The sequence below is a fragment of the Aspergillus luchuensis genome, chromosome 3 (assembly GCF_016861625.1).
Source record: "Aspergillus luchuensis IFO 4308 DNA, chromosome 3, nearly complete sequence".
NCBI lineage: Eukaryota > Fungi > Ascomycota > Eurotiomycetes > Eurotiales > Aspergillaceae > Aspergillus > Aspergillus luchuensis.
The window spans coordinates 1,114,853-1,141,453 of record NC_054851.1 but is presented as its reverse complement, the minus strand read 5'-3'; the positions used below and the strand labels follow the sequence as shown (position 1 = coordinate 1,141,453).

Below are 26,601 nucleotides of genomic sequence, written 5' to 3'. Positions count from 1 at the left end.
GCCTCCCAGCATCTAAGCCGCAACATACCTCATTGCCGGGGGCTTGGGTGGTCTTGGTAGAAGCATAGCCAAATGGATGATCTCCAATGGGGCCCGATATCTCGTTCTCCTTAGTCGGCAAGGTACAGAAAGCCCTGGAGCAGATACCTTCCTTAACAAATGCGCGACCACGAGCGTGACAACTTTCGCGCCCAAGTGCGATATTAGTGATGAAAGGGCAGTCAGTGCAGTTATTCAGGAAGTACAGCGGCGGATGCCTCCCATCAAAGGATGCATCCAGGCAACTATGGTTCTCAAGGTAAACTATCACATCATAAAAATGCCCCACGCAAGAATCACAAACTAACATGTCTGTTATTGCAGTCTGCCATGTTCGCGAATATGACCCTCGACCAGTGGAACGAAGCACTACGCTCAAAGGTGCAGGGCTCGTATAATCTCGATCGCCACCTTCCAACCCAGCTGGACTTTTTCATCTTCTTGTCGTCCGTGTGCGGTATAATCGGCGCCAGCGGTCAATCTAACTACGCTTTTGGCTGCGCCTACCAAGATGCACTGGCCCGATCTAAAGTCGCGATGAGACAGAAGGCTGTTTCAATTGACCTCGGGATTGTCGAAGGGGTTGGATACACGGCCGAGCATCAGGGCGTGGGCTCCTTCATGCGCTCACTGGGTTTACAGCCCATCCCTGAAGAATATCTCCTCTCCATATTAGAATATTACTGCGACTCCAGGCGTGAAATCCTTCATCCCAGCGACGCCCAAATAGTCGTTGGCATCATGAGCCAAGACGAGATGCAGCGGAGTGGACTTGTTCGCTCGCGATTTTACTCGCGGCCGTTGTGGAATCATTTGCAGCGACGCATGAACCCAACGCTTGGCGGGAGCAAGGTTGTTGCTGCTCAACGGCCGAATAAGAAGGGCCCCTCATCGCTGAAACTCCCGATGGCTGCGAGCGATGATACGCTTTCGTCTGTGGCAGATGGCGGTCCAGACGCGGTCAGTCGGGCCATCTGCGAGAGGGTCTCGGATGTGCTTGCTATCAACGCTGATGATATTGACCCAGCGAAGCCGTTGCATATGTATGGGGTGGACTCATTGGTTGCGATGGAATTGCGGAGTTGGTTTAAAGAAGCACTGCAGAAGGATGTGGCTGTGTTTGATATCTTGAGTAATCGGCCGATAGGAGTGTTGGCTCAGGAGGTCGTGGGTGTGGCTGCGGCTGCATGAGGTGGGTTACAACTATTCGATGGATGTGCTAGAAGGGGGTGAGATGTAGCTACTAGTCTGAGAATGACGTTTTCTCCGGTTGCGGCACTTCGGTCTCATACATGGACTCCTTTGGCTTAGGGCAATCTGCGGTGGTGTACAAGGTACCCTGTGATATTAGTTCGCCTATTGCGTCATGATGAACGCTGTCTTGCGTACGCCCGTCAAGGTGTCTTTGGCATGTAGGAGTAGCTGATCAGCATCACTCAGTAGCATGGATCTTGAGTTCAGACTTTGAACATCAGTCATCCGATGCAATCATAAGTATGGAACGTACACACGGTCGCAGCTTCATTGGCGGAACCAGAAACCGGCTATCCTCTAGATTGAGGTATGGGCAAAGCACCAGGGCAGGATACTCGGGTCATTATCGCGAGGATGTTAATTATACAGGGACGGACCAGTGACGTATAATTCGATCATTCCTGTCTGTTCCATGCTTTCACGCTCAAGCGACCAGCCACATGGCTTGATCCGGGCATTGGAACTATGATCACATTTGCAGGCTTTTGTGTGGATATTAGTGGACTGTTTGTATGATCCGAAGCCCCGGGTCAAGGATTAGGTGTGGAGCTTCTCTTGCTGAACATTTCCCGGTGTTGATCTTCAGGGTGTTATGTACTTGGGTGATCCTATGCTCTTTCCAAGACTTTGGGGGTGGGCAAGACACCTAAGATACCCTTCGCCACACCGGGTTACCTGTGATTCCTTTGCTTCGTTGGATCTAACCAGAGCCTGCGAGTATTTGACTGGACATCCTGCGATATTCCCGTGGGGTCTTCACCCAGTCAATTCGCGGTTCCTTTGACGCCTGCCAAACAGTCCCCATAACCCATTGTATGTGGCCCCATCTGTTGTACGCCAGATTCTCGCGGCTATGGTGTCCGTGATGGCGTAGGTAGAGTGGCCTTTGGGTGTCTTCAAAACTGGGTTCAGGCGATCGAGTAGGGAAGTGGTTTACGTATCCAGCTATTTTGCTCGTCGGGGGACCAAGGCAAGATGGGCCTGGAACGCAGTGGCACTATGTACATCAGCTGTGCCTTAATGTCTCTGCTTGCCCTTGGAGGGTATGCGGCCCTGTTGCCAGTCCCTCGGCGTCACTGCTGCTCAGAGGGTATTGAGCCCACTCCCGGTTGGCTATGAGAAGAGTGCAGCCAGGCTATGGCTTGTTCCGGGCCATAACTCCAGGAAGTAGCACCAATGTTGGAATTTCGTTCACTTGGGCATAAGAGTGGTGGGTGGTTAGTTCTCAGGCCTCATATCTATCCTACCGTTGTCTTGCTACCGCGCGTGGTGCTGGTGTCTGATGGGTTCAAGGCCTGTAGGGTCATAAGCCAGTTGTCTTTGGTTTGAGCACCTTGTATTCAACCATTCTCTTGGGGATGCCAGCGACACGGCGAGGTGCGTAGCAGTATCTTTAGTGGCAGTTATCCCGCTGGTAAGCATTTGCAGCTACTGCATTCCGTTCTGTATAGCATTGGAGCTATGTCCGTTTGAGTATTCGGAATGCCTGGGGCATATCCATTTTTTGCTTGGACATGGTATTCTGCATGGATTTTCTTGCTCCGTAGCATATCACACGGCGGCATGTCCATCGCGTAATGGTCATAGAATGGAATCCAACGCGAACAAGACGTGTCGTGACGCGCTGTCTGTCCCCGTGACCGTGGTTCCTGTTCAGGTAAGCGGGTGTTGTTGGCCTGGGGCAGCCGCTGGATGGATGGTTGGATACCAGTGACATAAAAGTGGCCGATCACGAATGACAACGTGCGTTTTGTTTCTGATCTGCTATCTATACAAATTATTTATAGGTGTGATAATAATTTCCTGGTATTTTAATTCCAAAATAATGAGTGTTGGTTGCAATATCAACGAATTAAAATGGCCATCAACCGGAGTTTGTAGTATGAAGAGCTGCGGGTTTGAGTTGAACCCCCCTGTCGGTCGGGTCGGGGCGGGTTGGTCCCCGGGCTCGGGGTGTTTCGGTGCTTTTTGGGGGTTCAACCCGGAGCTGGGTTCAACTTGGGAGGGAGCTTGATATACTGTATGTAGGTACTAGATCAGAGGGTTTGATCAAGGCGCTGGAGTTGATACTGTGATTTTTCTTGCTGTATACTAAAATCACCTTATATTTCCTACTGTGACATGTCTGTTGGTGCTATTTTTTGTACGAGTCTATCGCCAAATGCCGTAGATGGTCTTAATTTGCTGGTATCATGCCGCAATGTCGATTGTCGTTGATTGATCCTGTGTGATACTAAAATGATCTTATTACTGATCCGGTGGGTATTACATAGCTTTGTCATTTCTTTTGTATGGCTCGTCATGTAGTTTGCGGTGTTGGTGTGACTACTTTACGTGGTGTTGTTGCATTGATATTGGTGAAATGATGTGTTGATTATATATAATGGTAGGGTAGCTGTATGTATCCGAGATATGATAACCCTATAGATCACAGCTACCGAGCAACAATACCACGACTACACAATTCACAGTAGCCAAAAGTCCTACAAACAAAGAGTACGATCAGATACAGGACCTAGATACACTAAAAACCTCATCTACTGCCATCAAACCACCAGTCTTGGTGTGATGATGATGAAGAAGAAGAAGAAGACAATAATGAGGAGATGATGCCTAAGGCACACAACAATAGCGGAACTACCGGAGAACGCGTAGCGCGTCGACTACCATACACAGCAAGCGACTCGCACAAGTTAAAATGGTATTGATTGAAGTGCTGTAGATTATGGGATGGAAACTACTATTCCTACTATCATTGATGCTCTCGTATGATGGACAATATTTTAATTCCCCAATTGCTCTACCACGACAGCCTTGCACGGCACCAACAACACGCGAGCCTCAACATCCACAAAATACGATGCTCATACCACGAGGAAGCTACAAATACACAATGGAAAGATGTGATCATTTTCGACCGTTCGTATTCATATCGGATCGCGTCAAGGTCGCACGATCCTCTTTAGCCTATGGCACCAGCCGAAGCGTAAAAGGCCGCTATGATACAGAAATTCAACCACGACCACCAGCAGACCAGTAGTGGACGCGTGTAATAGTAAATAAAATACGACAAAGCAAACCCAGACCCATGATACTTGTCATAAAAAGATCAAGAACACCCCAACGTCCCAGTCATACCATGAACCAACCCGAAAAAGCAACCCGTCGCGTCACTGCTGCGGAAGGACAACTGACGCGCCGACCGCGCAGGATGGCTAAAAAGAAACAAGCAGGAAAATAGAAAAGGCGTTTAACCACCGAAACCGTAGAGGGTACCTGAAAGATTGCATGTTAGACGCGTTGGACACGACCAAGCCAGAACAGATAGTACTTACGGCCCTGTCTCTTAAGAGCGTAGACGACGTCAAGGGAGGTGACGGTCTTGCGCTTGGCGTGCTCAGTGTAGGTGACGGCGTCACGGATGACACCCTCAAGGAAGGTCTTGAGGACACCACGGGTCTCCTCGTAGATCATGGCAGAGATACGCTTGACACCACCACGACGAGCGAGACGACGGATAGCGGGCTTGGTGATACCCTGGATGTTGTCACGCAAGATCTTGCGGTGACGCTTGGCACCACCCTTGCCGAGACCCTTTCCACCCTTTCCACCTGTAGAGACGCGTCAAGTCAGTCACTGTCGGTTGTGTAGACAAGCATGGACGATCTATCGAGATAGATAGACCATGATGAGAAGTGATGAACTTACGGCCAGTCATTGTGAAGGTTGTCTAAAAAGTAAACGGAAATAAAGTTGAATTAGAGTTGAGGGTGAAGATGGTGGAGATAGTTAAGCGTTTTAGAGTGAGATGGATGTAAAAGGAAGAGGGCAGAGAGCATCCATGGGACGGGAGATATTTGTATAGCAGAAGGCGCGCCGCGGGGAGGGCGTTGGAATCACACGCTAGAGGGCGGATCGACCAATCAGAGTTCAGGATCCCGGCCAGCGGACTGATCTGGCGGCAACGTGACCGGGCAGGGATGATTCCGCTGGGATGAGACTGATTCACACGGGAATGTTCCCCACCACCTAGATCAGCAGTCAGAGAGTGTCAGAGACATTCCTGTCGATGGCCATGAGCCTCTCCAACAGGTTGATAGGATCACATTCCGGGCCTGAGGTTGGGATCAAGGTGAGGCAGGGGCAGCTTCTAGATCCGTGATCCTGGCTTCCTATTGGCTGGCGGGCACTAGGGCGCTCGCTTAGCGCTCCGAGCAGGCAGAACGGGGACTGACCGCCTTTGGGCACTTTTGATTTTCCCAGCGAAAAGTGAGCCCCGAAATCACGGCTTATGGTGTGCTGCTTTCCGAACACTTTTTCGATCAAAGGAACGGCACGCTAAGGCCCCCTCCCTTTGCTGGCAAACCCAGATCACCACCCACCCTTTCGCTTACTACAAATACCTCTCCCCACCCGCCTCCTCCATCCTTCTTCCATCTCCTCATCCCGTCCACCCTTATCTATCAACCTTCATCAATCTTCCATCCTCAACGTCATCTTTCCATCTCTAAAACAACTAAATCCATCAAACTTAATCCACTAAGATGGCCCGCACTAAGCAGACTGCCCGTAAGTGCAACCTCACTGTCCTTTCTCTTCGTGTCGCTTGACCGCGTCATGGTCGCGACACCCGTGTCTCACTTGAGGAACATCACCACTAACTATCATCTCATTATAGGTAAGTCCACTGGTGGCAAGGCTCCCCGTAAGCAGCTCGCCTCCAAGGCTGCCCGTAAGGCCGCTCCCTCCACCGGAGGTGTCAAGAAGCCTCACCGCTACAAGCCCGGTATGTATACACTCATCATCCCAAAGTGGCAAAGTGCCTAGTCGAACAGTCAACTAACAGTCTACCAAAGGTACCGTCGCTCTGCGTGAAATCCGTCGTTACCAGAAGAGCACTGAGCTCCTGATCCGCAAGCTGCCCTTCCAGCGTCTTGTTCGTGAAATTGCTCAGGACTTCAAGTCGGACCTCCGCTTCCAGTCTTCCGCCATCGGTGCTCTTCAGGAGTCCGTCGAGGCCTACCTCGTCTCCCTCTTCGAGGACACCAACCTGTGCGCTATCCACGCCAAGCGTGTCACCATCCAGTCCAAGGACATCCAGCTTGCCCGCCGTCTCCGTGGTGAGCGCTCTTAGATTTACTTCTAATGAGTCGGTTCTTTTTTCTGGTTGGGAAGGCGATAACGGGGTTTCTTTTTCTTTAATTTTCATGACTACTGGCGATACATGATGGGTTTGCGAATTTCAATGGGTTTCGGCACTGGGTTTTCGTTATTTCTTGCTGCGCAATAAATAGTAGCTGCCGATTCAGCGGCTGGGTGGAATTGATCATGGGGACGCATCCGAATATGTACATTAAAGAAAGCTTTTATTCGACGTGACTTCCTTCGGGAGCGCCACCGGATGGCATAGACGCGAAATGCAGTATCTATGAAACAATCCAACCCGGTTTGAGATCGCGATGTTGTACTCTCGTAGAACGCGTAGACTAGTGGCACGGTCGCAGCCTAGTGCTGCCTGCTGTGGGTGGCCGTACACTAACCACTCCCTGATCGGCTACAGTACTACGGCAGATCTACGCTGCAGGGTTGATGGGCTTGAAGATTTACTTAGTAGTTAGCAAGGACGCACCAGTGATGCTGCAGGGCTTGCGTTCTTTCTACATAATGAATAAGAGTCTGAATGTGCGACCGTGTGTGGTATTTCCAGCAATGTAACGTCGGTATTCAATGCTTCGAGTCTTACCACCGTTTCCGTTACTTCCTGTACACACTCCTTATCATAATGTTGCAATGGAAACGACGATTTCCAGATTATCTCTGATATTCGACCAATGAATTCCCATGGCCAACTGCAACATACCGAGTCAAAATCGGATGACGACAGCAGGAAGAGCGGGTGATTTGTGGCATTATTTGGTACACAACCGAATACTGCCTGCGGCTTACCGGTTCGCCACAGTAAGGGGTAGGGGTATCGAGTGGGTGATATTAGCAGCAAATCGCAAATTATGGAGTATTCGGGTTATGGCAATAGAGTTCGATGCTTAGTTTGAAGGGTAATGAAACATGAATCTAGATAAAAAAGCGGCTTTTTTTTTTTATTATCGCGACGCGGACTTTTCGCGTCCATTCTAAGTAGGGTCGAGAGTAGAATGAATGGGTGGTGGGCGAGAGGCGGCCTACACTAATTACGCGCCGCCGGTAACAATCACTGTTCAGAGTTTGAAAGGACTTGGAGATGGTTCGCAGTTCAAGGAAATGACAACGGGTATGTGCAGCTGTCTTGCAGAAGATATGTAGGTTTCCTCTTTTCAGTTGGATCTACGATGGCGTATCTCTCATATGGGGATTTCCTACAAAGGACTCTGTAGCTTTTGCATTGCTGAACCGAAGTATCGTTCCCTACGACCGAGCCCGCAGATCATAGAGCAGGAGAATTAATCCCTCTGAATGGCAATATTTCCTCGATATAATCTCCGGGATATTCTTCTCGAAGATTCCTTGTACGCTGAGGCAAGTGGTTCCTCACGGCCAAAGTCGCCAATTCGCCACCACGATCACCGAATCTTGTCGGGATGCGATGACCACCATTTTAGTACCTCGCCAGTATCCCTCCCATACAGCGCAACGATAGCCACGAAATACTTGAACAGCAGTTATGCGAATAATATGCAAAAGGTTATATACGCGTGATTAATGATGTGCTTGCTGAAGCTTCCGGCGAACAGTGATCACCATCGGAGAATATAATTGGAAGGCTCGAGGACAGGTAGGTTGACTCCGGGCCGCCGGATCGCAGCATCCCGTTGATCTGCAGATTCGTTGACTGGCTATCCTGTATAATTGGTTTTGGTACCATGGGAGGGATGCCAGTGTAATAATGTGGGCAATGCTGAAGTTGAGAATTGATTCAGATGATGATGTTGGATGAACTCGAGTTGTTGGAGAGTACTGGATGCTTGGTGTGGACGACGCGGTCGTTATCATAGCGTCTAGTCATTCAAGTAAGTGGTTAGTGTATGTGCCATTGTAGAGGGAATAGGTTAGACTCCTCATCTCAGCGGCATGAATTGTCCCCTGATTTCCTCTGTTATCATATTCTTCCCTTCTCTTTTAGGATCATGATCAGTAAGTAGTCTGCAGGTAGGATGTTGTAGTTCAGCATGAAAGACCATGACGTTTGCTTGGACGCATATCGGGCGGGGCGGCGGGGACAGACTTAACCCGCATCATAGGGAGGTTGGCGGTAGTAGTAGCGTGTTTATGTATGTATGGCAATTCCTAGAAGGGTTAATGGATGTTGGCGATAATTGCATTTTAATAGGGAAGGAAATTGCTAGTACCATCATCTCCTCCCTAAGGATCAGTGAAAGCTGAATACATAGTAGCGCCGATCATGAATTGTAATTGCTACTAGTTATACTCAGTTGCCGTCGGGCCCGTCACGAATATATATATACAACCGGCGTCAGATCACTACAGTACTATTGACAATAACAAAGAGACTAATTATTTTTTCATTTACCCTACTATGAAAACTTACATAGATGTCACTAAGCCTGACTGATTAGCATCGCCTAAGGCACCGAGAGGGTCTCGGAGAAACCTGACATGGAGCAAACACTGATTTGTGCCGAACCGGGGTAATATTCCCCTTGCGTGAGGCACGCTGCTTATCCAGCAACACCAACATTGATATTCCGACCACGAGTATTACTTGTGGGGGTAAATCACAACATTATCTTGGACATACTAGCACATTGCTAACTAAGGTGCGTTTCTTTGTTCTGCATTGGCAATGAGCCAAGTTAACTGCTTGATTACTCACACACTACGCCTATCTGTAGGTAAATCAGCACGTTCACTGCACATCGAGATCGCGATGACTTCTGCCCTCGGAACATGCTGAGACTCCGAGTCAGGGTCTGATATAATATGTGCCCAGAATCCCCAACCCCCGCTCGCAATAGAACGTCGGTTCATATCTCATAGGTAGCCTGGGTGATGGATTTAGTCTGACTTCGGTGATCGACATATCCAGCTGGATCAACATTATTATCGTTGCCATGATTCATGGTCAAATTGCGGTGGCTTGAATTTAGCCGATCGATCAAACCTTTCAGCTGAGCAGCACGAAAACTCCCCGTATCGAGATATCACCGGCTACGACCGACACGCAATCGGATAATCCAAACTCTGAAATCGCGCTAGGCTAGTGATCGTCTACAACTAAAGTAACTTCATCTCTCAAAGCCAATGATATCGTGCTACCCAGAATATTGCATCTCCGCTGGCCCAACAAGCGATGCAGATACCCGATAATTCCTACGATAGGCCCAACAAAAGAAGTACGAGGTAGATACATGCTGCAGAGAGAGACCGGGGCCGGAGTTTCATTCGGGGCACAGACCGCGTCTAAAACCAGGCTGCCTGAAAAAGCAACAAGACCACAGCTTGAATAGATTGCAAGCGCGACTGCCCGAAGTTTGATACATCACAATCACACACGATGTGCGCGATCGGAGCCTGATTTAGCCCGTTGTCGGAATTGTCGCCATGTCCCACCTCGTAATCCATCGCACGAGATCGGAGGATCAAATATCGGTCAATGCAACCCAATATGAGAGCAACCGATACCTGTTACAGATTCGTCCATATCACGTACTCATATAACCAACATGCAGGTGCCTCTGGGGCTGATGCGGTTCGTGCATACGGCCCATGACTTCAAAATTGATGGCTCTCCGTAGTTCATCGGTCTCTTTTACCATTTATGCCAGACATTAGTAATCATTACTGATTGACTCGCATTGCGTGAGACAAGATTCATCAGCTCCTCAAAGCAAACCTTAAGGGAGTGGGTCAACGGAATGACCGACAGATCGCAACCTCGGCAGACTTCTTGATATGAATCTTGATTGAGTGATCAGCAATATGAACTTAGTCTTCAGATAATGCGGTGAATCGTGTCATCTGTGTCTGGTATAGTGTCAGCCCTCCCATGTATAACGATGGAAAAGACATGCAAGTTTGAAACAGTCTACTCCTTGTTAGCAAGGATTTATTATGACTCCTGTCTCAGGAGTCAATATCAGCACTACGATAAGTAGGACAAATAACTAATGTTGACCGGCAGACTAGCTGGTGCCTAGCCTTGTCACACACTCAGACAGTCACACGGTCCCACGAATGACCCTGGGATCAGACGACGTCGGACATATCACCCAAACGAGCGGATGCGTTGACGCTGTGCAGATGAGTGCTGCATCGCTGGAATTATGCCGTCGGAATCCCTCCGCCAGCTGGACCTGCCCGCCTTCCAATTTAGGCAGGCAGTGGTCCACTAGGCCAAAGCAGGCTTAGTGATCCATGGATCATCTGCCTTCTAGAAGCCACACTAACCACAAAAAGGCCAATATGCGACTGTGCATAAAATCTTTGCTTATCAACTTTTTGTTTGTTTGTGTGGGCGGTGAGAACAGACAGAAGAGACATGAAGACAGAAATCAACCGCCACTAATCTTGGTGATCGGCATCTTTGCAGCTCCAACAATGGGCTTTTCCTGTTAACTCTGAACAACTCTTGCTCGGCAGTTTTTACCGGAACTCAACCTGACCTACACTCGGGCATAAGCCCGTAGCTATCAGTCCTCTTCGCAGCAAGCACTGTCATGTTACGTGGCCTAGAAACAGGGAGTCTAGAAGGTGTCTTTCGCGATATCGTTTATCTCTCTGGACCTCGGTAAGTTTCGCCCCTCGACAAAAGACAGCTCGAGAAACTTCCTACCCAACGGTGGTGACGCCCCACTATCGGACCTGAACTAATCGAGAAACGAAATTGCGAAAGAAATTATCCCGAATGACTCCTCCTGCCACGAGGTCCGCAGATTCGCCCATGGATCCTCAGCCGCCTGGGCTGGTTCGGTCCACCTCAGCCGAGCCCGATCACTCTCGAAGCCTTCAACACGGCCTCCACCTCGAGCTAATGCGGTGCATAAGTCCGGACTAATATGCAGACATCGGCTGCATGGCCCCTTTTCCGTCTCGGGTGGGCTGTGCTTCCCTGGGTCGAAGGGCCTTTTGCGCACCTCGTCTCCGTCCGCCCTGATTGAAACCGGTGCTGATCCCGAGGCTAAATACAAACGATTAGTCGTAAGTGACGCCGCTTGGCGCTCGATGGGGGTGGGAAGGAAACAGAAATTTCGTGGACCCCATTAGATTTGTATATATAACCAGGGGTCCATCCTCGATACCCCCTACGGAGGAGACTTTTGCAACCTTGTTTTAAGGTAGTGATCAGCCTGGTTATCTTGATCTGACGTCTCCGGCCGTTGAGATCATCCCCCTACTACATCCAGACCGGCATCTTATCACGACATATTTCTCGACGCCCAATTACACCTCGGCTCTCTCGCTTGTTTACTAAACACCGCAACCATTTCACCATCACTCGTACTTATCCCCCCGCATATCGCAAGCAAACTTCGGCCCTCCCATATGGCAACCGAGAAGGGGGATAGCGGGCCCTCAGTGATTGAGGCGCCTGAAAGTCGCACCATCCCGTTCTGGCGTCTACTCACCGACCAGGGTGTGGTAACCCAGGAGGTCATCGACTACCACTATCCTGGCTCTGGCACGGATGAGGATCCCTATGCGGTAACATGGCTTCCTAATGATCCTCGCAATCCGATGCAGTTCAGCGCGGCCAAGAAATGGACTTTCACTATGGTGATGGCCCTCGCAACCCTGGCTGTTGCCCTGGTCTCGTCCGGATACACTGGTGGTGTCCTTGAGATTGAAGAACAATTTGGAATTGGCACAGAAGTTGCAACGCTCGGTGTTTCCCTCTTCGTCCTCGGTTTCGCAGTTGGTATGTCTTTCTTATACCTGTGCAGCCCTCCACATACAGCTAACAAGTAACTAGGCCCCTTGCTGTGGGCCCCTCTTAGTGAGATGTTTGGCCGGCAAATCATCTTCTTCTTTACGTACATGGCTCTTACTGCCTTCAGCGCAGGCAGTGCCGGCTCGCAAAACACATGGACCATGATCATTCTCCGCTTCTTCGCTGGATCCTTTGGGTCGTCTCCCATGACCAATGCAGGTGGTGTTATTGCCGATATGTTTGCTGCCAAGGACCGTGGTATTGCCACGAGTCTGTTCGCTGCGGCGCCTTTCCTCGGTAGGCTCCAGTCCTGATCTCTCAAGTCTCATCGCCCGCAGCTAACTTAAGCACTATAGGTCCCGTTCTTGGCCCCATAATTGGCGGATTCCTGGGAATGAATGCGGGATGGAGATGGGTGATGGGCTTTCTCGGTGCCTTCTCTGGATTCGTCTGGATTATTGGTTCTCTTACCGTTCCTGAGACTTATGCGCCAGTGCTTCTTCGTCGCCGCGCCGAGAGACTGAGCAAGCTCACTGGTAAGGTGTACCGGAGCAAGCTGGACATTGACCAGGGCAAGACGACAATCAAACAAGCATTCAAAACCGCCCTGTCCCGTCCTTGGATCTTGTTGTTCCGTGAGCCAATTGTGTTCCTGCTGTCTCTTTACATTGCCATTGTCTACGGTACCCTGTACATGTTGTTTGACGCCTACCCCATTGTCTTCCAGGAGTACCGTGGCTGGAACCAGGGAGTTGGCAGTCTGCCTTTCTTGGGTATCATGGTTGGCATGCTTGCTGCTGTCGCCTACAACATCTGGGATAACAAGCGCTATATCCGGGCACAGGAGGCGCACGGTGGTTTTGCCCCCCCGGAGGCCCGTCTACCCCCCTGCATGGTGGCCTCTATTGCTGTCCCGATCGGTCTCTTCTGGTTCGCATGGACTGACGCTCCGTCCGTTCACTGGATGGCCAGTATCGCTGCCGGTGCTCCATTCGGATTTGGTCTGGTTTTGGTGTTCCTGAGCAACCTGTCTTACCTGATTGACACGTACACGATCTTTGCCGCGTCTGTCCTGGCGGCCAACTCAGTCATGCGGTCCATCTTCGGTGCTGTGTTCCCCCTGTTCACCACCTACATGTACGAGAACCTCGGTATCCACTGGGCTACCTGTGTCCCGGCTTTCTTGGCCCTTGCCTGTGTGCCGTTCCCTTTCCTCTTCTACAAGTACGGCCCTGCTATCCGCACTCGTTGCAAGTACGCTGCCGAGTCCGACGCCTTCATGCGCAAGATGCTGGAGCAGCTCGCGAAGAAGCCCGATCCCGAGGAGGAAGTTATCGCGGAAGAGAAATTCGACCGTACTGAGGCCCCTGCTCCTGGGGTAGAGGCTGACGACTCCGACTCTAGCACCGAAGCACACATGCCTGCGGCCCATCGCACTCAGAGCAAGGCTTCGGTTCGGACAGCGAAGCAGTCGCTCTACGAGGGCAACCCCTATGATATCGACCGGGTGCACACCCGCGAGTCATTCAAGCAATGAGTCTAGTCTCCATCTGCGGGACCCGACTCAACCATACATTTACTACCGACCTTGTGAATAATCTTTAGTACTTATTACACTCTCCACACCTACACCCTCGACAATTCCATATATTTGTGGACTGTCAACACGAGATGCGAATGATGGCAAGAAGAAAAAGTCTGTGAATTGTTAGATGACTTGCATGGTGATATACCCAGTTTGATGTTTGCTTTGGCATTTCAGTTCGCATTAGCATGATAGATGGCGGTGATTTTTTATTTGAACGCATACGGGCCAAGCAGCCCTACCAGTGATATAATGAGATAATTGCAATATATACTCTATATACTACGACTCTGATGTTGTTCTATTATAAGCCTGTCAGCAACTAGTAGTCAACAAAAGTTAAGCCTCCCCGGATAAGTGACTCCGGGACGATCGCTATCTCCGACCGATCGGAGGGAGATAATCTCTCCCCGATCCTCGGCTACCGCGGGCTTATGCGCTGCCGACCCTGATAGCCTTTGAAACTTTTTTCTCCAAGGCAGTGTTAGATTTCGTCAATCTGTTACTTCTTCCTTTTATTTTCCATGTCAGCCTGAATTTATTCTTCAAGTGATACATCTCATCGGGCTTCTCGCTGGCTGGTGGCTAACGCAGCAAAGACGTGGCTGCACTGCTTCCGGACTAACTATTTACTTATCGCCTTGCGCCCGTCGAGTCATTAACTTATTCTCCCTGGGGGGAAGTCCGTCAGCAAGACAATCCACGACTCGCCTTTTCTTCGCAGTCCCAACTTCTATAAGCACTCCCTCCCTTCTAATCATATTCGCCCATATCGCAACATTTTATATACATTATTACCTCCTCCCTAGCGACATTAACACCCACCAAAATGAACAACCACCACATCCTCATCCGCCGAATACAACCACTCCGGTCCCTCCGACGCCAACCACCACGAAGAAACCTCTCCTCGACCCCTCGAAATGCAGAACCTCACCACAACTCCGTTCCTGAGAAACCCCACCCTCCAGCGAACAACCCACAGCCGGCTCCCACAGTGCCTGGCCCAGTCGCATCGACCACCGCCACCGCCCCCGGATCGGTATCCGCATCGCGAGCATTCATCCAGAGAATCCAGGCTGGCCCCGTTGGACGAGTGGCGCGAGCGTATGCGCGTGTGCAGGAGAGACGACCCTACCGGACGCAAGTGATCAGTACGATTGTGGTGTATCTGTGTGGTGATTTGGGTGCGCAGTTGTTGTTTCCACCGGATAATGGTTCACCCCGGGAGGAGCAGACGGGAGATCAGAAGGAAGAAGCAGGGAGTAACAGTGGCGGAGTAGTTGGAGGAGGGTATGATCCGTGGCGGACGGTGCGGCATTTAACGGTGGGAGTGGGAAGTGCGATTCCGACGTATAAATGGTGAGTGTCGCGGTAGTTATATGGTGTGGGGATTGCTATGCGATGTGATGGCTAATTCAGAGGCGGAATTAGGTTCATGTTCCTGCATCACAACTTCAACTACTCGTCCAAGTTCCTCTCCATCCTGACCAAGGTCTGCGTGCAACAGGCGGTGTTCACTCCCGTGTTCAATACCTATTTCTTCGGTCTGCAGTCGTTGATGACGGGCAAGTCGTTGGAGGAGACCTTTGAGCGGCTCAAGGTTGCTTTACCGACGAGTATTTCGAATAGTGTGAAGCTGTGGCCGGCTGTTACGGCTTTCAGCTTCATGTATGTGGCGCCTCAGTTCCGGAGTATCTTTTCTGGTGTCATTGCTGTTGGGTGGCAGACGTATTTGAGTTGGTTGAATCAGAAGGCGGCGCGCAAGGTCGAGGCAGAGAGGACGGCGTCGGTGGAGGTGAGTGCTGGTGTTGGCGCGGTGGCTATGAAGGCATAATTGCCATTCATTCTTTATTTTCCTTTGTGTGATTGATACAACTTCTTGATATCCCTGCGATGTATTGGCGGATTTGGTTTGAATATAGATATAGACTCCTTCGGTTATGGATTAGCCGGCAACTTGTTTAGCGAAGAGTGAGCAAGCAGTACATAGATAGACATGAAATAGAGATCATTAGCAGAGATACCCTCGTCAACAATTGAGACATGACAATAACAATAAGAGAAGAAGGAATACATAATATTAATCAAATCATGGCCTGATTATCATATGACGTGAGAGGATCCGAGCGCCCAGACCCGAACTTTGGATCTCGTCGCGACTCTTCCTTCTCAATGCCACCATCTTCCACCACACGCGGCATGATTCCCTCCCTCGCATTGCAGGCATGTCCTGCCCTCCACCAGCAGCATCTCCTGTAATTTCCGGCGCCTACAATGACAGCGACGACAGCAGCAATACCACAGATTACGGCTCCGATTTCTCCCCGGAAGAAGACGCGCTGCTGACCGACCTGCTCGCCAAGATCGCCCCAGATCGCCACGCGACTCCCCCAGCAGAAGAAGCAAACGCAGATCCACCTCCTTCTCAGGCCGCACCTGTCATTCGAGACATCGAAGACCAGTATGCGGATCCCTCAAGCAGCCGGGTACCTAAGGTCCTGGGGCGCGAGAAGCCTACATGGCCGCAGCGGAATTGGACGAATCGGCCGGGTGGCGGCAGCGCTGGCGCAAGATCAGCGGCGATTCCAGGCTACTACGGTCGTGCCGCGTCTGGTTAGTAGATTCCCCTTATCTCTTATTTATGTGTTATTGTTCGTTCGTTCGTGAGGAGACTGGGACAGGGTAGTGGCTGACGGTGAAACTTCCCTCGAAGCGTTTAGTTGAGCATCCGAATTCGACAGAAGGGCGCGAAAGAGATCGCGAACGCGAGGCAGCTCGTCATCAGGAACGGATAGAGAGGGAGAATAACAACAGCAGCAGCAACAATAATGAAAGTGCTGAGGTGGATACAAGGTCACCTGTGGAACGATTCCGACGGCCTCCGATGAAAGCCTTTTCAGTCACGGATCTGATCTCGCCGGCGTGGTGTGAGTTACAGTATTGGTATACGCTGACCAAGTTTGGGCGCAAGCCGAGGACAGCGGCGATGAAGCTGGGAAGTAAAATCCATAAGACGCTTGAGGATGAAATCTACACCACGGTTCCCGTGGATATCACTACTAAGGAGGATGCGCTGGCCTTGCGGATTTGGAATATCATCCAGGGTTTGCGCATGCTGCGGGAGTTTGGGATTACTCGGGAGTTGGAGGTCTGGGGATTGGTGGATGGTGAGCTGGTCACGGGCGTGATTGATCAGCTTTCTCATGATTGTCCTGACCCGGAGCTGGAGGCCACCGCTGCGACGTATTATGCTGATGTTGAGGCGTCGAGGGCTATCTTGCCTGAGTATCAGATGTCGTTGTCGGATTACCTGCTCTCCCCGACGGGGGGCGGGAGGCTTCTTTCGGAGGTGTATGGACAGGATGATACACCCGCGAAGGCAGATGGCTTCGATATGGATACGGACATGAACCTGGCCAGCAGCAGCCAGGAAACCGATAACTTCCCCCACCAGCCCCGGATCTACCTCACCGACGTCAAAACACGCGGCAGCGGCTCCGTCCCAACCGTCAAGAGCTCCTCATTCCGACCTACTCTTCTCCAACTCCAACTCTACTACCACATGCTCAACCGCCTCGTCCTCAGCGACGATGTAACCATCGACCTCCTCGCCTCGCGATACAACCTGGACCCGAACCGCCCCTTCACCGACGCCTTCATCAACGAAGTCGGCGGTCTGAACGACCAATTCTTCGACGCCATGTCATCCCAAGAATTCGACCCCGACTATATCCCCACTCCACAAGACGCCATCGAGCATCCCCAGCGTCACCTCCCCTCTTCTCAATCCCAACCCAACTCACACTCTTCCTCGCAGTCCTCCAGCGAAGACTCCACCACCATCCTCTCCACCCACAATACCCTCACCACTCTCTGGACCCTCATGAAATCCCACCTCCGTCTCACCTTCCTCCCCTCCCCGCCAACAGCATCCCCCTCCATCCCCTCCGAATTCCAACCCCGCAGTCTAGACCCCTACCCCACCATTCTCTCTCCACTACTTACGGCACGATATATCTCCTCGAAGCCGAGTGCGGACCTCCAACCGCCCCGGGTGCTCGGGAGTAGGTCGTTCCTCTTCGATCCGACGTCCATGTCGTCGTATGTGGCGGATCAGATGCATTGGTGGCGCGGGGAGAGGGATCCGCGCGGTGTGGAGGTCATGGAGGCGTGGAAGTGTCGGATCTGTGATTTTAGGGATGATTGTGAGTGGAGGAAGGAGAGGGAGTGGTTGTTTGCGAATAGGAGGATGGGGAGGAAGAGTAAGGTTGAGGGGGGTGTGGAGGTTGGTGTTTGATTAGTATATACTACTAGTGCTATATGTGTGTCTGATCTTTAGGCGTGTTGGTTGGTTGGTTGGCGTTATGGATAGGGGAATAGACTACTTCCATATAAATACAGAATATAACAGTCTCAGAGACAATGCTGATGAAGATTGAATGAATGTTATATGCTCACGGATAGTAAGTATATCAAGGATATCGACAAGAACCAGAAATACAGACATCATCAATAACTCAAAGAGGATACTTCCTCACCTCATCCTCCAACTCGACTCTCAACCCCCTATCGAGCTGTTCCTGATGCTTCCTATCCAAAAACTCCAACAACACATCCCCATACCTCTCCCGTCCCTTATAAACCGCCACATCATCCCCCCAACTCCTCACCGCAGAAGCCAACCTCCCCGGAACATATTCCTCCTCCACAATCTTCGTAATGGGTTCAAAATACGTCCGAATCGTAAACACCACGCCTCCCGACTTCGGCAACCGTCTTAGACTCTGCCTCTCAGACCGGAACCAATGATTCTCAATGGCCTTGTTCTTCTGCGCCGTGCTCCACGACACCTCCTTCGCGTCCTCGGAGCCGATACTATGCGACCAGGGTAAGCTGTCATCGACTTGGATGAAGTAGTTGTTGCGGAGAACAGGGTCTTCTGGTTTCAAGCGCCGGAAGAAATTCATCATTCCCTTTTCGAGTTTCTCTGTGTATTGCGGGACGGAGCCCGAGGTGTGGATTTCGGAGAGTCGCATGCCGTATTTGTCGGAGAGGCGCCAGAATCCGGCGAGGAGGACGGCGCCTGCTAGGAGGTAGTATTCGCCGTCGGGTCGTTCGATCATGATGGCGAGGTCGTCTTGGATGAGGCGTGCGGCGATGGTCATGGGGTCTTCGGGGAGGGGCCGCTGGGTTATGTTGAAGGTTTCGTGGGTGACGAGGTTGGTTAGGCCTGTTGGGGTTCTTTGGAACATGGTTGGGTAGCGTTCGGGGAGGTAGGAGGTTAGCTCTTCGAGGAGCTCGATGGCTGCGTCCCATGCTTCCGGGGCGGTTTTGCAGCATTTGTCGCCGCGTTCTGCGATGCGACGGGCCTTGTCGGCGTGGTATTTGAGGTAGTGGTTGTCGAGTTCTAGTGTGAGATGGGTTAGTATGTGAAGGTGTATGGTGTGGGATTGGGGGATCGGTCTCACCAATCCATTCGTCCCAGTTCATGCTGCGTAGACCCATCGTGACGAAGTACTTGCTGTGGATGGTCAGATTGATTGCTGGCTGTAGATGTGCACTTGGCGGACCACTTACGGTCCATATCGGAATGGTCGATAGGGAATGGGCTTGGTCGTGTGTACATCCCAGTCGGGATACGGTGATGCTGGAGGCCGTTTAAAGTCCGATGGGATCCATTCTACATTACTGGCATCAGCTATATGAGCACGTCTATGGGGGTTGCTGGAGGTAGCTCACCTCCCGGTTCCCTGGTAACTGCGACCGACTTCTTCTCGAGATCTGGGGTGGATGATCGGGGGACGTTTGGCTTGGATGTTGTCGTCCACCAGTGGAACGCTCGGGTGATGAGCCAGACGCCGATACTGGTTACTGCACTGATCAGGGCAATATCGTAGATGGGAGATTGGCCAAAATGAAGCGATTCAGAAAACATGATGACTGAAAATGGTATCACGGTGGTCGGAAACAAGTCTGTGCTACCACCATGGCGGAGATAGTCCCGGGATGCCGGGGGATATGATATATGATATATACGAAGTAAGAGAGAGAGAGAGAGAGAGGATGGAACTAGTAGCTATGCAGATGATGCGCAAGGTGCAAGCGCACCAATGAAGAAGGGCGCTGGGTGGGTTGCCAGAAGGGTTAATGCGATGCGAGAATGAACTCCAGCCAGAAGCTGGGGGTTTGAGATAACAGCCAGCGGGATTGATAGACGCTGCATTGCCTGCAAACTCTCTTATCATCCGAGGATATCTTTCCCCAATCCGGCAAGGCCACCACACCGCCAGCCAAGCTCATTCGAGCGTTGGCTTCAGCATGACTTCTTCTCTTCTGCAGGCGCGCATCCACCATACGAACAAGGGTAACCGGGGGAGATATCTATGTACAGTAGCTTGAACCCCACGTTTCCATAGCCAATCTATGCAGCATTTCCTGTGACGTCGCTGCGTCTCCGCAGCAGACAGTACTCGCCCCATTTCCGCCGGAGAGGCTCTGGGGTGATAGGCAAATCCGGAGTCCAGATCAGCCGCCCCAGAAGACCCGTCTGGGATGCGTCCAGGAAGCTATGACACGCCAGCTGCTCCCACTGCGTGTCCTCGTGGATGTAATCTGGCTCCAGCTCGGTTGCCTTCCGGCTCGGGAACTCCGAGTCTACCAGGAAGGAACATTGCGAGAGGTCGGTCTAAGCCAAAGATAAGCATGCGAGAGAGAGAGAGAGGAAGGAAAGACCGAGAACTTACGTATTTTCCGAGATCTTCTTCATTGCGATCGTTCATGCCCGTGGGAATCCGCGACGTCCCTTCAAAGAGCGCAGAGAAGTCCGCAGCCTCGGGAAACTCACCGGGAAGCAGTCCTCGGAATTCGCTGCGAACAAATTTGGCCCGCAGGTCGCTGGGGAGGAAGAAGGACGAGGGAAACCGGTACCACTCCTTGCCAAAACACACCGTATCGCCTGGCTGGGCGACTCCGGGCTGTGCCAACGGTTCGAAGACCTTCAGCGGAGCATTGTAGGCGCTCATGATCCCAACAATCCGCAGGAGACCAGAATTGAGGGCCATTAGGATTATTGACATGATCACTGCCAACTTGATCTTCGGTAACATACTCCCAGCTGACACATTGGGGTTACTGGAGCCAACGAACGACAGAATCATGTGGAAGGCAATGGACGCATTGAGCGCGAGGAATGGATATGCTGGGAACATGAACCGCTCTTCCTTATGTGGCTGGGCTGTGAAAATGGCGAACCACATGTAAAACGGGGTGATAAGTGTCACGGTTCGGAGCAAGGTCTGCACACTAGTCGCCTTGGGGCGGAAAAGCGCCTGAAGGGCAAGCAGCGGCGCAGCGGCCATAGCGAACGCAAACCAGATGTTGAAGTTGAGCAGCAAGTTCCGGATGTAGAAGGTCCAAGGCTCAACCCCGAAGATATCGGGACCTCTACCCTCTCCGCCAAAAACGTTGTACGCCACGATGTTCCAGGGTACAATAACAAGTTTACGCAGGAAAGCGTAGTCTACAGCAATTTCAAGAGCCTGGGAGAGTTAGCTAAAACGCAAGATGGGGAGGCCATGCAGGAAGTCATACCAGAATTACAAGACACCTCATCGCGCCATCCAGAACGCTTAGGAACATTCCTCTCACGTTTGACGACAACAAGCCGATAACAACCTCCTCCAATAAAAGAGGAAGCATGAGAGCTCCAGCAAACGGCCAGCCGACAATCGCCCCGAGCCCAAACCACATGATCCCCTGCGCCGTTTTCTGACCATCGCGCCAATCCAAGAACGCCGTCAGACCCAGCATCGACATATACATGGTGAAGCTAGATGGTAGGAAGGCGGTTGACGCATGGAACATGCCCGGGGTGAATGCGACGACCATGAGGAAGAGAAGGCCGATACGGGGGCTCAAGGTACGACAGATGGCGGAGTAGAGACGGGTCTCGCAAGCAGCGCACACCAGCGCAAGGAAGCATCTGATCGCATAGAACTCTGCAGACTTGCTGCTTAGAGCAAACGATCCGATTTTGCCCACCAGGGCATGTGTAGAGACATACAGCCAGCTTCGGATCGAGTACACCGGAGAGTACTCCCACGTCTGAAGCCCGTATCCATGGTTGAGATAATGCGTTGGTTCCCAGAAGTTAAAGACTTCGTCACAATCCTGTATCGGCGCGTAGAGGGCTGAAATCACATTGGTGATAATGCAAAGGTAGAGTGCGATATTCAATGGTAGGTAAAATGGCGGCGGCGGCGGCCTTTTAGAATAGCACGACTTATTAGCAGTTGCGGATGGAAGATGCCAGCTGGAGGAATACTCATACCGTTGTTTGGTGCGCGGAGTAGGCGTTGGCCCCTGCGATCCTGAAGGGGCCTCGCCTGTCCTCCGAGCAGGTGCCATTATAGCTTCTAGGAATGATCCACGGATGATGAATCCTCCTATTGTCGCACTTGTGCTTGACGCCGTCGAATTGACGCGGTCGGAAAGAGAGTCCGGAATGAGTCCCGCGAGGCGGAAGAAGCGAGCAGCGCCGCTTATCGATAAGCGGCACCACGGCAACCCGCTTCTCCAGAACGAAAAAAAGTTCCCGTCGCAGTTTCATCACTCCTCCATTCCACCTTTTTCGCTTGTTTCTGGGGTGACTGTCCTTCGTGGTCCTTGGAGATTTCAAGATGAGTGATAACCAGTCTCCTGCTCAGCCTCTGGGCTCTTCAGAAGTCCCCAATGAGGGTCCTCCTGTCAAGAGGCCCTGCACCATCGATACGCCACCCATTGCCTTGACGCCAGCGGACGATGGAAGCGATTTCTACAATACTCCCTTGGCTGTCGGGACACCTGCGGACAGTAGCGCTGTGAAGGACCAGGTTGATGGCGCTCAGAATCCGACCAGTGAGCCGGATGCCGCTTCACAAATCCATCCCCCCATTCCGGGTTTGAACCTGGTCAATGACAACGTCAAAGATCTGCAGCAACCACAGACGGCCACAAATGCGGCCAGCGAGCAGAGCGATGCTGTACCTACCAACCAGTCTGCTCCCGAACAGGCTGAGCCCGAGAAGTTGGAGGAAACCAAGGCGGAGCCCGCTACCGATGCTATGGATGTGGATGCCAATGAGAAGCAGGAGACCCAACAACCAGCGGAGGCACCTGCCACCAATGGCGCAGAACCTGCCCAGGAAGAAGAAGAAGAAGAAGACGACGACGAGCACCCCGAGTGGGAAATCGATTCCTCTCCCTACGAATCCTCATCCGACGACTCCTCCACAGATTCTTCCGATGACAGCGACGACGACGAAGACTACCCCATTCTGAGCCCCGAAGAACAAGCACGGATATTGATGCAGGCCGAACTTGGCTCTGACGACGAAGGAGATGGAAAGGGCAAAACCGGCGGCCATCTGAGAACAGCGAACGAAATGCCCGAAGAAGCACCTCCCATCCCTGAGGTTACCATTACACCCGAGATGAAAATCGTGCATCTGGGTCAGGTGGAGGCGATCGTCGAGAACACACTCCTCATTACGGCCAACACCAGCGGCGAATACCAAGTGCTCGAAGCCGGCTCGCTACTCTGTCTGGAGAACCGCAGTGTCGCCGGTGTAGTCTCCGAGACTCTCGGAAGGGTCGAGAACCCTCTGTATGCCGTTCGGTACCCGACCGCGGCCGCCATCACCGAGCGTGGCCTGTCCAAGGGCACACATGTCTACTATGTCGAGGAACACTCCACCTTCGTCTTCACTCAACCCCTCAAGGGTCTGAAGGGAAGCGATGCCTCCAACTTCCACGACGAAGAGATTGCCGAGGACGAAGTCGAGTTCTCCGACGACGAAGCCGAAGCAGAGTACAAGCGCAAGCTCAAGCAGAAGCGCCAGGAAAAGAAGGACTCTCGGAACGAAAACGGCCCAGCAAGAGGCAGAAGAAACCCCCCAGGACCCTCCAAGCTCGGCCAAAGCGAACTGAACTACGACGACAACCCTGTTGACGACGGCTACACTCCGCTGGCCCGGCCGAAGAACCTGCACGAGATGATGCGCCAACAGGAAGCCCCCGTTGAAGCCGACGGCCACTCCGGCCCCAGCAGAAACAACTCCGGCTTCCGCGGTGGTGGCCGTGGTCGTGGCCGAGGATATGATCGTGGAGGTCGCGGTGGTGGTGGCCGCGGTGGTCGTCCCTCCCACGAGTCGGCTCCTCACCATCAAGACCGTCAACAATCATACTACCAGCCCCAAGCGCAGGCCTCTCATCAGTCTCAACCTCAACCTCAACCCCACACCTACCCCCAAGCAGCGTACCCCACAAACCCGCAGGGTGCATACGCTCTCCCTCAGCAGTTCCCTCCCTTCGGAGCCTTCCAGCCGCAACAACCCCAAGCGTACGGACAAGGTGCTATGCCAACAGCACCGTTCAATTTCCAGATGCCTTTCCAACAGGCCTATCAACAACCGAACCCGTACCAACAGCTTCCTGGTAACGTGCACATCAATCCCTTGTTCCTGGCTGCCCTACAGCAGCAGCAACAACAGCAGCAGCAACAAGTACCGGGACAACAACAACCGCAACAACCGACGATGAACTTTGATCAAGTGAAAGCACAATTGGATCTTCTGCGGCAATTAAGTAACAACCAGAACCAGAACCAGGGACCTCCTCGTTCGTGATTTGTGATGATATGATTGATTGATTGATCTATATATTGCTATATGCGTTCCCTTTTGGAAATGGATCCTGGCTATTATTCTCTTTCCTTTTACTTAGTTATCCGGGTTTGGTTGCATTTTTGGAGCTACTAACTGGGCATCGTTCTTTCCTTGATTCGGTTCCGGATGGGTAATCAAAAAAGTTTTATCTCATTCTGCACTATCACTTCACGCTTCTTGAGAACTTCCAATATTATCATGGTCCGATGTACGGCGTACAGTGTACTGACATACGATACTAATGTCTCTGGATATAATGTGCGGGAAATCTTTCTGAGTTTGTTTATGATACAGAAGAGTAATTTGTAATTAGAAGGCGTGATAATGCTATGCCATGCCATGTCATGTGTAATCGAGCTCACGACTCGTTCTGTTTGGCACTCTTCGCCAATACCCAGAAATTCTCCAGCTTCGCGCGGGCCAAGACATCCTTAGCTTGGGAATCCGTTTCACACACTCGCGCACCCAGCCATTTCCGGAACGCGCGGGTCTTGACCTGACCTTCCCAGACAAGTTCGCAGGTATTGTGACTAAGGTCCTTCAGTTCCCCGGTTTGCTCGTCTTCAGCTGCTAGCCAGGCGGCTTGGGCCTCGCGGTTGCCCTCGCGCACCGCGTTCGGGCCAGCGTTCTCGGTCCAGTCAATCCGGTTCATCATGAGCTTTCTATAGTTGTTGATAGAGTGGGAGCCCCCCTCGACAATCACGAGGTTGAAGCGAGGGTGCATGACGCATACTCCTGTGAGAGCGTTCTGTTCGGCATTCTTGCTGATTTTAAAGCGGTTTCGCCCGTTGGCGAGGCTGTCAATTCGATACACGGTCATTTGAATACCCTTCTCCGCATCGGCCTCCTGTTGCCGGGCAAGCTTCTCTCGACGTTCTTCTTTAGTAAGTTTGCGCTCCGCGTTCGCAGTCTCGTGTTTCTCACGACGTTCTGCGATTTCCCGGTTCACGCGTGCCTCCACGGCCGTGGGATCCTTGACGGCCTGTTCACCCAAGACTCGCATCAGGTTCGATTTTTTGACCTTTGGTGGAGGTGCTGGCTCGAGACCCAGTCGGATCTTCGCTTGTTGTTCCTTCAGATCTGCCATGCGGCGCTGGCGACGGATCTTGGCCTGTTCCTTGGGCGTGAGATACATAGGCTTCTGTGCTGGTAGTAGCTTTTCCTGCGGAGGATCGAGAAGAACTGGGTGTTGTACGTATTGCGTGATGATCGAGTCAGGCGTGTCGATTTTGAGGTTTTGTTCATTTTCAATGCCAGAATAGTCCTCGCCGTTCACCAGACCTTCGTCCCACCATTCAATTGCGGGAGGGGCTGGCACGAGGAAAGCCTTCTCAACATCCAAGTCTTCATCGATACCCGCCTGCCGTGCTCTTTCCGCAATCCGCTTCTTCATAGCTTCCAACTGAGCCTGCCGACGGAGAGCGGCGGCCTGCTGTATGTATTTGCCCTTCTGGTTGAAAATGAGCTGTCGCGTTTGTCGGGGCTTCGCTACTGTTGCTTTCGGACCAAGGTTTGGATCAAAATATGGGTTGTTCTTGATTTCCTCTATAGACGGCCCCGATAGATCAAGTCCGGCTCGATCTGGCCTCCCCGCGGTAGCTGGGGATTCTGTACGTCGGGTCTTGTTTTGGGAAGTCTGCCGTCCTTTCGCACCCCGGAACTCGAGTGTATCGGAGAGCAAAGCGGGGTGAAGACCAACATCCAGACCACCTCGAGCTCGCGACGAGCCATCGTCTTCATCTTCGAATGGAGGAGGTTGAGGCGTCGGCGTAGGGGCGGGTCGTTGCGGAGGAGCAGCGTTGGCGCGACTGGTCGCTGCTGCCACTCTAGCTTTCATTTGTTCCAATCTCGACATGGCTGGACTGGCAGCAGGAGGCGTAGGGCTGGCACTTGATGCAGCCGGCGTAGGCGATGGCGATATACCCTTTGCCGCTTGAAGTCTGGCACGCACCGCTTCTGCTTTTGCTCTTGCTTCGGCCACCATCTTTTCAATATCAACCTTGCCCGCGGCAGGTGCGCCTTGAGCAGGCATTGGGGATCCATGATTGGAACGAGGTCTTTTCTGAGTGTTGTTGTCTTGGTCCTCGGGGTGAGGCCGCTTCAGCATGTTGCCTGATATGTCCGCCATGATCGGA

The 26,601-nt window shown here is 51.9% G+C and overlaps 10 protein-coding genes across 10 annotated transcripts; 6 read left to right on the top strand and 4 right to left on the bottom strand.

Annotated features, from left to right (window-relative positions):
- Positions 1-253: 253 nt before the first annotated feature.
- Positions 254-1,230, top strand: AKAW2_30390A (beta-ketoacyl reductase; the record flags this gene model as incomplete). The annotated part of the gene is made up of 2 exons (XM_041686899.1): positions 254-298; positions 364-1,230. The coding sequence occupies 2 exons, from the start codon at positions 254-256 to the stop codon at positions 1,228-1,230; spliced, it is 912 nt and encodes a 303-aa protein (XP_041540837.1).
- A 3,313-nt stretch (positions 1,231-4,543) lies between these two features.
- HHF1_2 (histone H4) lies at positions 4,544-5,011 on the bottom strand (the record flags this gene model as incomplete). The annotated part of the gene is made up of 3 exons (XM_041686898.1): positions 4,544-4,569; positions 4,629-4,904; positions 5,002-5,011. 3 exons carry the CDS (start codon positions 5,009-5,011, stop codon positions 4,544-4,546), a joined length of 312 nt encoding a protein of 103 aa, XP_041540836.1.
- Positions 5,012-5,837: 826 nt separating this feature from the next.
- hhtA (histone H3) lies at positions 5,838-6,427 on the top strand (the record flags this gene model as incomplete). Its single annotated transcript, XM_041686897.1, has 3 exons — positions 5,838-5,862; positions 5,972-6,079; positions 6,150-6,427. The coding sequence occupies 3 exons, from the start codon at positions 5,838-5,840 to the stop codon at positions 6,425-6,427; spliced, it is 411 nt and encodes a 136-aa protein (XP_041540835.1).
- A 5,363-nt stretch (positions 6,428-11,790) lies between these two features.
- AKAW2_30387A (MFS transporter) lies at positions 11,791-13,712 on the top strand (the record flags this gene model as incomplete). Its single annotated transcript, XM_041686896.1, has 3 exons — positions 11,791-12,163; positions 12,218-12,472; positions 12,532-13,712. 3 exons carry the CDS (start codon positions 11,791-11,793, stop codon positions 13,710-13,712), a joined length of 1,809 nt encoding a protein of 602 aa, XP_041540834.1.
- Positions 13,713-14,589: 877 nt separating this feature from the next.
- AKAW2_30386A (Mpv17/PMP22 family protein) lies at positions 14,590-15,597 on the top strand (the record flags this gene model as incomplete). The annotated part of the gene is made up of 2 exons (XM_041686895.1): positions 14,590-15,122; positions 15,195-15,597. 2 exons carry the CDS (start codon positions 14,590-14,592, stop codon positions 15,595-15,597), a joined length of 936 nt encoding a protein of 311 aa, XP_041540833.1.
- A 391-nt stretch (positions 15,598-15,988) lies between these two features.
- On the top strand, positions 15,989-18,060 carry AKAW2_30385A (exonuclease V; the record flags this gene model as incomplete). Its single annotated transcript, XM_041686894.1, has 2 exons — positions 15,989-16,376; positions 16,484-18,060. The coding sequence occupies 2 exons, from the start codon at positions 15,989-15,991 to the stop codon at positions 18,058-18,060; spliced, it is 1,965 nt and encodes a 654-aa protein (XP_041540832.1).
- A 220-nt stretch (positions 18,061-18,280) lies between these two features.
- Positions 18,281-19,698, bottom strand: AKAW2_30384S (heme-dependent oxidative N-demethylase family protein; the record flags this gene model as incomplete). Its single annotated transcript, XM_041686893.1, has 4 exons — positions 18,281-19,170; positions 19,232-19,284; positions 19,341-19,443; positions 19,503-19,698. 4 exons carry the CDS (start codon positions 19,696-19,698, stop codon positions 18,281-18,283), a joined length of 1,242 nt encoding a protein of 413 aa, XP_041540831.1.
- Positions 19,699-20,184: 486 nt separating this feature from the next.
- ALG9 (dolichyl-P-Man:Man(6)GlcNAc(2)-PP-dolichol alpha-1,2-mannosyltransferase) lies at positions 20,185-22,169 on the bottom strand (the record flags this gene model as incomplete). The annotated part of the gene is made up of 4 exons (XM_041686892.1): positions 20,185-20,448; positions 20,507-21,301; positions 21,354-22,026; positions 22,093-22,169. The coding sequence occupies 4 exons, from the start codon at positions 22,167-22,169 to the stop codon at positions 20,185-20,187; spliced, it is 1,809 nt and encodes a 602-aa protein (XP_041540830.1).
- Positions 22,170-22,441: 272 nt separating this feature from the next.
- On the top strand, positions 22,442-24,427 carry AKAW2_30382A (RNA-binding snoRNP assembly protein NAF1; the record flags this gene model as incomplete). The annotated part of the gene is made up of 1 exon (XM_041686890.1): positions 22,442-24,427. The coding sequence occupies one exon, from the start codon at positions 22,442-22,444 to the stop codon at positions 24,425-24,427; it is 1,986 nt and encodes a 661-aa protein (XP_041540829.1).
- A 397-nt stretch (positions 24,428-24,824) lies between these two features.
- On the bottom strand, positions 24,825-26,594 carry AKAW2_30381S (U4/U6-U5 snRNP complex subunit PRP3; the record flags this gene model as incomplete). Its single annotated transcript, XM_041686889.1, has 1 exon — positions 24,825-26,594. One exon carries the CDS (start codon positions 26,592-26,594, stop codon positions 24,825-24,827), a length of 1,770 nt encoding a protein of 589 aa, XP_041540828.1.
- Positions 26,595-26,601: the final 7 nt, after the last annotated feature.